We start from the raw sequence: 10,133 nt of genomic DNA, 5'->3' as shown, positions 1-10,133 counted from the left end.
TATATATGAAATATCATACAGTAATATTAATGTATTAAGAATGAAAGAAACCTTATATGGTGAGGCCCAAAACACTACAATGCTACAGTACATCCCTGCTTTTATTCCCATTTTATTAAAATAATAATAATACATTTTAATTATAGTCATAATGTCTATTTCATTCTATTATAATCTTCATAAAACATACATTTAAATATTTTGTAAAATGGTTAATGTCATAGATTGTCACTGCATGTCAACATGTTCTTTCATAACTTTATCCTATTATTATTATTATTATTATTATTATTATTATTATTATTATTATTATTATTATTATTATTATTATTATTATTATTATTATGTCATAATATAATGACCTCAAAGTCAAATACATAAAGCCATGTGACCGTTATAACAAACAAAAGTCATTTATAACGATCATCAAAACTGACCAACCAATAGTTGGGCTTTAAAGTTTTGAACGAACCAATGGGAATTGAGATGAGCGTATCCCTGCGAAATTCAAGCGACGGTTGTGTGGAGAATGTGGGCGGTGTGTTAACAGCATTATGTGCCAATAGACTCGTATCGATGTTATAAACAAATGCTATATTTATCTTGATAAAATATTTATGTGGATCATCTGATAAAGCGATGGAAACAGTGACGGACGACGACGTATCAAAACTCTCTAAGATAGGTAAAGCGCTCCCTTATAGGTTTACACCAGGGCTAGTCCCATGTACGTTATCGTGTAACTTGCGCTGTTAACTTCAATATTTACAGTTTCTATTGATAAACGTGTGTTTATTTTTATACAGTCGATTGTAGTAAGCTGTGTCACGTTTTTATTTTTGAAAATCTATCTATTTTGTTCAAAACACTGCAATACGACACCGATGTGTATATTATGCGTGACTGCGAAAGAGGTATGTTTTTGCTTCAAAAATTAATTATATTAAGTTAATGGTGGTGTCAACTCGTATTTCCCTCATGAAAACAGCTTTATAATGGTACCGTACAATCTGTCGAAAATATTACAGGTGCTGAAATATTGTCCCGTCGTGCCTTATTGCTAATGTTAAACGCTTATAACGTTATTTAAAACATGTGTTAGTTAGATGGAGTATGCACGACAGTCAAATGTCAAGTAACTTTACTACGAAACCTTTTCGGGACGCTTTAAAAGAATTCAAATGGCTCATAGAGACTGTCTTCGTTCACTTCACCTCATTCAAATGGCAACGGTTCTGTTATTCGGGTCACTTGCGTCACCTTAAATTGTTTCGTTTTGCAATAATGACCATATGACTGTATTTTTCTGCATATTGCACTGCTATTAAAAAAATAATAATTTGATATATATTATAATATGTGAAGAAAGTTACTGCCCAAAATATACATACGTGAAGCACACATTTCTAACATTTATTATTACATGCATGCAATGTTTTTTCAATGTTTTTTTCTCTTTCATTTACAGAGCAACGCAAACTGAAATTGGCAGAATATCTTGCTGCAAAAGGAAGACTGAAAGTATCTAATCCAAAGTAGGTGGTCTTGAGGGCCGTTTCTGTTTGTAAGATTTGTTGAATTTACTTTTACCATAAAAAAAAAAACATTTTCTGTATTACTTCCATTGTGTGTTTATGTTTTGAATCAACTGTTTTGTTTTTTCATTCAAGACCATATCTCAAGGAGAAGCCTGTTACAAAGAAATATGCTGAAAAGAATCAAACGTTTAAAATTGTAAGTTAAATAAATTTCTTTACATTTGCATTATTCGATATGTTGAAAGTGTACAAGGTTGAAATTATGTCTCTCTTTTTTCTCTTTTAGACAGGTGATGGAAAGGAGAATTGTGGTATCAATGGGGAAAACATTCAAGTAAAGAGAGTGAAGACATTGGCAGAGGTTGATAAAAACACATCCTCAAAAAAAGGACTTAGCATCAATTCACTAGCCAAAGCCCAAACACAGTCTTCCAGTAAATTGCAGAATGCTTGCCGGGAAGGCATTAATGTTTTGAAGACACAGAGCAATAGAACAGCCTCTCTTCAAAATCCAAGGAAACCCTACAAAGATGAGAAGACCTCCAGGTCATTCAATGACGCTAAGAGGACTAATTCACAAAGCGTTCAGAATGCCCAACCCAAAGCTCAGCCAGCTTCCCATGCTGCAAATAAAGCACAAAGGTCAAGAAACCACAACTGTGGCAATTCACAGTCTGGACGTGGCATCGCAGCCCAAAGCCGCACAGATCAGATTCATGCCAAGACAGATATTCAGTCAATGAGGCCTTTGGCTAAGAAATTAACAGAAACATACATCAAAACAACCTCAGTTTCCACTTTGAAGAGTCGAAGAACAATGAATACAACCGAGACAAAAATGCAGACAAACAGTGTTTCTAAAACCCAACTGCAGTTCTCACGCAACTGTAGTTCTCAGAGCAATAAGCCCGTAAACCAGAAATCAAATTCAGTGATAAACAGGTCAGATGTGAAACAGAGAAAAGATATTCCATCAATTGTTTCGAAAGTTGGTGCCATAAAAATGAAGTCAAATAGTTCTGTCACAAACAGAGTAACAAGAACAAATGCCTCCTCATCTGAACCCGCAAATAGAGAAGGATCAGTGATCATCAAAAATAAACAGTCTGCTGCTGTTAAACAAACTAATCTCACTGCTCCTACCAAAGCACTCGGTCGAAGCACCAAAAGTTGTGTAGAATCCCGAGAGCTTCATCAGCCCACTCAGGGGTCCAGGCAGGCCAAGCCTGCAGTACAATTGCAGACTCCTAAATCCAGATTCTGTCCCAATACTCATGGTGTCCGAACAGCTCCAGTAGATGGAATGAAGAAGCCCACTGCAGCACAGGAGAAGAGACTGTGAGTAGACAACTGTCTAAAGCAGGGTTTCTCAGACTCCAACCCTGATTAATCTCACCTGTATGCAACTTTCTTGTATTCCTGAAGACCTTGATTGGCTTTTTCGGGTGTGTTTTGGGTTAGAGCTAAACTGTAATTGACAGTGAGCCTTGAGAAACCTTAAACTAAAGATTTGATGCTTTTGGAAACTACATGTTTTTTAGTGCTTTAAAGCTGTGGTTCACAGCTGGTAAAATCTGGTATCAAGATACAGATCTTACACCAAACAACAGTTGAACAAAATTATTTTTGGGTGGCAGTTAAGATTGAATTAGGATTTTGTTCATATTGATTATGTTTTAATTTAAACAGTTGATTTGTAATATTGTTTATAATTAATAACTTAAAATGTTAAGAAATTAGAAGGTAGAAATTAAAGGAATAGTTGACCCAAATATTAGCTGAAAATTTACTTAACCCAAGGTGTAGATGAGTTTGTTCAATAGAACAGATTTGGAGAAAGTTAGCATTACAACTCATGCTCACCATCTGCAGACTGAATGGGTGCCGTCAGAATGACAGTGCAAACAGTTGATAGAACATCATAATAACCCACAAGTAAATATAATGATTAAATGAACAAAATAAAAATGTTTGGGTGAACTATCCCTTTAGGTAAATAAGTATAGAATGGGCCAAACAGTAACAGAAATGATGTGTGTGCAGGCGTAAGCTCCAAGAGTGGCGGGAGTCGAGGGGCATCACATATAAACGTCCTCCCATGCCTGTCCATCTGGTGAGGAGGAAGACGGTCTCTGCTATTCCGCAGCCATACTGGACTTCTATGGAGAATGAAGATGAGGTTCATGACATTGTCTTTGCTGTGGACCGATCACTAGATGACTGCATTAAATTATTACAGCAGGTATTATTATTTTTTGAGGTTTTTATTTATTTTTTTCTATTTTTTTAAATGTGTAATTAAATGAATGTGCGTAAAAAGGGTTAATGCGATAACATAGGTTCTTCCATGGAAATCTGAGTTTCTGTTCATGCCAGTTAGCAGACTGAAATCAGACTGAGAAATAATCACGCTCCACATAGCTGATGAAGAAGATTCTGAGTTGGTCTCAGTGTTTCCCAATTTTGCTTGTGGTCATACAAATTAGTAGTCATTTCCTTTTGGATAAGACATGAAACTGTTTTGTTGACTTTGTCATGTATTGTGTGTGTGGTCATAGGTGTGTGTGGTCTCAGATAGACCATAAAGTTTATCATTCTTTTCCACCAGTCTCATGACTCTTTGAGTTTATGTTTTATGGGTATCCAAATGGTTGATTGACTTCCATGGAAAAAATAAAAATAAATTCAATGGCTGAAAGTTAATTATGACCATTTTCATTTTTGGGTGAGCTATCCTTTTAAATATGAGCTATAAATCACGTTGCAATTTGCTCCTGTATTTATAATACAATGTTCTCGGCAACTGGGTATATTGCAGAACATTTTTAATGAATACAAATATCAGTCAGTTTCAGGGTTCCAGACCTCAACCAAATAGTCGCATTTTGCGACCATTTTCCTGCTGGTGCGACAATTTCTTTTTAGATGTCGCACTGGTGCAACTGCTTCATTTTTATATAACTATATTTAAAATTAATGCACAAGCGATTTCTTTAATGGTGCATCCAGTCAGTCTCTGTTTTTATGAGAAACGTCAGACGGCAAACAAAACTGAAAACATAACGAAACTGTGCTACACGTCTGAACTGCACAGCGCTTCGAGTGTAGAGCCTTGTTTAGTCGCCACGTCAGCAGGAGCGCGAAGGTGTGCGCAATGATGACGATAGAAGGTTTTTAAGCCAGAGTAAAGTAAAAGACCAGTTTCTGAGAACTGATCCAATGCTGTTTGTGCTTTTATGTGACAGGGTTTCCCAGTTGAACAGGTCAGAGATGTGCTGTCTCGAGTGCCAATGGCACAGAAGTTTGCTAAATACTGGATTTGTCAGGCCAGACTAATGGAAAGAGAAGGAAACCTGGAGGTGCTGCCAATGTTTCAGGAGGCCATTCGTGTAGTGAGAGAGGTCAGTATCTCTCACACATACATATTTTTTTAAATAGTTTTTACTATTATTATTATTGTTGTTGTTGTTACTATTATTATTAAATAGTTTTTCACAGAATGTAAGCAATTTCCAATTCTACTTAGGCAAGATTATACAATTACAGGAAATTACAGACTCTGGTGCTTGTGTAAAAAAGAAATCCAAATGTCACAAAGCTTATGAGCAACCAATATGTTTCTTAACAGCCTGTGGATGAACTACGATCTGTGGTTTTTGAGATCCTTAAAAAGAGACAAATTCAAGGTAAAGTGGGGGGATGGGCAATCCAGGCTTTTTTTTTTCTTTTTTTTTCATTGCCAGTAAAATGTTGGATGGAATAATTCATATTTCTTATGTTTTTGAAAGACGGTGTCCAAATACTTTATACAAAAAGGGAGGTAAATACAGATGGTTTTCAGAGTCTGAAAGAACATGGCAGTCCTGCAAAAAGCCCAAACCTAAATCACACTGAATATTTTCAGCAACAATTGCAACAGCAGTGTAAGACTATGCTGGATATTTCAGATTAATGATAAATAAATAATATTTAGAATTATTTATTTTCTTTTTTTACAGTAAAACTTTTGATGCAACTTCTCATTCTTTATTATTACTTTTTTCCACAAAACTAACATTTAAGGAAATACCCCTTTACCCATCATGCTCTGCTTTCAGTAAATAAATCATTTCATAATGGTCTTCACTTTTATGCTCATGGCTGCTTTTTTTTGTACAGAAAATGACCCTCCCCAAGCGGTCTAGAATGTCATGAAGATTTGTTTTTATTGAACACAGAACTAAAATCTCTCATAGATATTCTTTCTTCACGAGTTTAAGCAATAAGTCTGTTGTAAGTAGCTTTGGATAAAAGCTAAATGCATAAATGTAAAAGAATAATAAAAACAAATCTTGCAATGTTTTTTAAATCATTCAGGTTTGTCTCCAATGCCAAAAGAGTCTGACGCAGTAGAGACTAGAGTGCATGATGAACTGGAAGACAGTTACATCATGTGCACCCCAAAACCTGTTGGTGCTGTCATATGTGGAAGGAGGGGAGACTCGTCTGTTGTCAAATATAAAATTACAGCAACCCCAGGGTATGACACTTGCACACACTTACACAATCCAACTTGAAATTCAATCTGCTCTGAGGCACAAATGTTCTTTGGAATAAGTATTGTAGGACTTTTACAGATGGAAAATCCATATGTGTGATTGTGCTTATATCAGGGCTAGGGGTGGGAACCGAAAACCGGTTCTTATTCAGAACCGGTTTTGTTCTTTGAAAAGAACCGGAACCGTGAGCAATTTCTAAGTTTCGGTTCTGAAAACGGTTCTTGTGCAACACGTGACCAAGCACTGTGAGCAGCTGTTCTGAGTATTCGTCGTTTCCTGTAAAGGATGTCACGAACCGAATAACAGACACACCTCCCTGCCTCTTTAATTACTGAGCACATTGATTCAAATAACGCGCATTCCACAGACTCGTTTCGCTGTTGCGTCTTTAATTGCCGAACACATTGTTTCCCACGACTGTATGTGCACTCGCGCCTTTTATAACTGTGCACATCGTTTTGTCTGAGGCCGGCGACACACTAGATGCGTGGCGCAAGCGTCTCAGCTGCGTGGCTTGTCCGTTTTGAATTCGGCTCCCATGTTAACAGGTTAGAGCTTGCAGACTGCCTGCGTGAGACGGGCATGCTAGAAATAGAACCGACGCCTATTTTTCACGCGACACGCAAGCGTGTTGAAAGCGTTTCCAGGCAAAATATAATAGGAAAATATGTTTATATGTCATTTTGTACACAAATATATATTAATTCATGACATTTTGATGTTTGAAAGTCTATAGGTTGACATAAATTCAGATATAAATGTAATTTAAAAAAAATAATAATAATTGTCGATTTTCAAATATTGCACCTGTCAAACATAGTCTATTTTGCCGTCAATACTGGTGTGTAAAAAAAAAAGCTTATATTTTTGTCATGAAGACAAGAGCCTGGTCTGGCGTCGGCCTCCCTCTATGTTACCTACAGCAGCAGCAGCGTGCCAGCGCCGCGTCAGGCATGATTCTGGTGTGTAAAGACACAAAAAACGCGAAGCAGCCGCCACACAGCAGAAACACCACGCAGCCAGTGTGTCACCGGCCTGACTGTACATCTAACAGCAGCGCGCTGCACCTGCCACCACTAAATTGCATTATATTTGTCCCATATTGTCATTAATATACATACTGGCTTCAACTTGGACCACTAAATAAATGGACTGCTATTGTTATGCAAGTATGAGGGTTAGATTATTTAGTGTACAGGTCATTTCAAGAGTGATAGACAAAGTGATAGAAAATATTTATTTTAATGCATTTTAAATGTTTAAAAATGTGGAAACCACTCATTGCATCACACCATCTCCTGACTGCATTATTATTTGTAAAATAGGGACTTTATGGAGAGTGTGTATACATGTTTATAAGTTTAACCGTTTAAATTTCATTAATTAAGGGAAATTAACAAGTGTCTCAGCCCTCAAGGGACTATTTAGCAGTTTATTCCTGCTTGAAAAGCAAAACGTTATTGATAGTGTAAAAAACATCAACTTTGAAACACATGCTGATTGATGGACTAGCATTACTCAACATTATTTACTACGTACTTACTTTTATTAAGGTAAAATAGTAAAAAAAAAAAAAAAAAACATAATAATAGTTCATTTAAATGGAACCAGAAGCTGAACCGGAAAATGTCTAAAAATACCCCACCCCACCCCACCCTACTTATGAAGATTTTTACACTGTAATATATGTTGCATTTTGACATTGCCAACCTTTAAATTAAGTTGACAGTAAGTAATAAACAGTATTAGTTGAGTATTGTGCATTTTTCCTTACCACTATTTCTTAATAATTGTTTAATGATTTTAATGGAACCGAAATCAGAACCGGAACCGTTAGGTGGAACCGGAATCAGAACCAGAAAATTTCTAACGATTCCCAACCCTAATCAGGGCTGTCAGTAGATTAAGATTTTTAATCTAATTGATCACACCCTTTTTCTGCGAGTAATCGCACACTTAATGAAATTAAGCATAGACTATTTATCTTGTTTCAAATGTTTATTTTGTCATCATTTGCTATATCCAGAAATCGGAATTTGAAAGATTTTTTCATGATAAATTTAGATGCCTCACTTGTAATGTGGCTGAAGCAGGCAAACACTCAATGTATTTTAGGTGTAGTAATAATAAGATGATAACTGCCATCATCTTCAGTCGAGTTACAGTATATTCCACAAAAAGTTAGCCTGTTGAACATGAATTAAATTAAACTTAACAAAATACAAGTCACCTCAATGGCAATTGTGTCCAAATGACCTAAATTTGAAATGAACATTTTTCAGCTGCCAGGATCATTTTCAGTTATTTTTGCTGTAATAAATGGTGTATCATCTTATAACAGTTTTTTTCTTGTATGCTTTAAGGGGTAAAAGGAGTCAGCAGGGAGCAGAACCAGGACAAGTAGAAGGTCATGAAATCCGTTTCTTTACTCCAGTGCGGCGTTCAGTGCGGATCGAGAAAACCGCTCTGCGATATCCGACAGCATTGCAGGAACATGACCCCTGTGTGACCTCTCTTTGTGACCTCGCAGGTGAGAGTAAGGTAGAGGTCAAAGAGGAATCGCGAGCCCAAAGCTCTCCTGTGTATGTGTACCGGGAGAATGAAGCACTGAGAGACCATGTTCACATTAAACTCGTCTATCCAGAGGAGGATGAAACATGATTGTGTTTATTATCATACAGTGACCTTCATTTCCCACACAGGAAAGGAATCTTTTTTATCAGTTTAATTCTGTTTGCTATTTCTCAGTAAAATGTATTTTGTACACTTTTAGCCAATCTTATATACTACTAAAACATCTCTTGCTAGATTTCAGCCAGAGTTTTTGCTTTGGCTCTCACAGTTAGATGCTACCTAATTGGTTCATACCTTCATTGCTATGAAGAATCTAAACATTAAGTACTGCTATATGTACAAATAAGATGATGGCATTGTCTAAATGTGGTGTAAAATTCTGAAACTGTCCATACTGCAAAATATACAATAGAAATGTCAGTATTATTAATAGAGAATTGACAAGTCAAACTTCAGTTGTAATTTATGGGTCCGTCTCGATCTGTTGTGCTTGTCTGAGCAATAGCATTCATGTAAGAAATTGTATTTTGCATGCTAATTAAACTATATTTGAGTCACTGATGCTATTATTTTGTTCCATTGAAATTGTAGAGTTATTGCTAAGACTGATTGGAAGACTACATTCTGAGCAAACAAAATCTCTAGATGTAAACAGAAACATTGAGTCTTAGAGCTATGTGTTTCCTGAGCTTTGTTTTTAGGTCATTTCCCACTGATGTAGTATGACTTCATCTACATCTTCATTGTTTTTTAAATCTTGAAATGAAGATGCGTGTTACTGATTAGCAAATAATGTAAAGTTTTTAGGTTAGTGAAAATTTTAAGTTCATGTACTACTGTATATTAGCTTTTTTGGTGCACCAAAGGATCTTGGCAAAGCTTGCACTTCAGGAAGGGGAGGGATACATTTTTCCCAGCCTGGTCAAGACACCTAGTGCATTTGAATAGGAGTAGAATGTCTCAGTTGTTTCTGGGAGACTATAGTGTGTGGTCTCAAAACATATGGTCCAGTAAACTGATGATTCAAAGTGATACTTTAACCAAACAAGAAAATCATTTACTCACTCCCATAACTTTCTTTTTTAGAACGCAGAAGAAGATTTAGGTTTTTTGCCTTCTACTGTAAAGACAAAAACAGTTAAACACTATTCAAAACATTATCTTTCGTCTTGCGACAGAACTGTCTTATCTGCTGGAATTACAATGTCTTCAGGAGCCACATTGAAAAAAAGAAAGAAATGTACACAATTTTTTTTTTTTTTTTTTTTTTTTTATATTAACTGTGGAATATTACAATTTAAAATAATAAAAAAACTAATCAGTTTTATAATATTTTACTGTTTTATAAAAAAAAAAAAGGTAAAAACTTGAATAAATGAATAAATGTCGCTGAAAATAATAAACACTTTTTTGTCTGAAGACCATTAGGGACTATAGGTGGAAAGATAAATGATTATTATAAAGTATTTTTTGGTTCTTCTCA

At 35.8% G+C, this 10,133-nt stretch overlaps 1 protein-coding gene across 1 annotated transcript; it reads left to right on the top strand.

The window, feature by feature from the left end:
- Positions 1-505: 505 nt before the first annotated feature.
- Positions 506-9,211, top strand: LOC132139976 (cytoskeleton-associated protein 2-like). Its single transcript, XM_059548719.1, has 9 exons — positions 506-685; positions 1,469-1,535; positions 1,671-1,734; positions 1,825-2,876; positions 3,582-3,780; positions 4,784-4,939; positions 5,167-5,224; positions 5,895-6,057; positions 8,440-9,211. The coding sequence occupies exons 1-9, from the start codon at positions 640-642 to the stop codon at positions 8,735-8,737; spliced, it is 2,103 nt and encodes a 700-aa protein (XP_059404702.1). The 5' UTR covers positions 506-639; the 3' UTR covers positions 8,738-9,211.
- The last annotated feature ends 922 nt before the right edge of the window (positions 9,212-10,133 follow it).

This window comes from Carassius carassius, chromosome 4 (assembly GCF_963082965.1).
Source record: "Carassius carassius chromosome 4, fCarCar2.1, whole genome shotgun sequence".
In the NCBI taxonomy this organism is placed as follows: Eukaryota; Metazoa; Chordata; class Actinopteri; order Cypriniformes; family Cyprinidae; genus Carassius; species Carassius carassius.
Note: the sequence above shows the minus strand (reverse complement) of the source record. Positions and strands in the feature narration are given on the sequence as shown.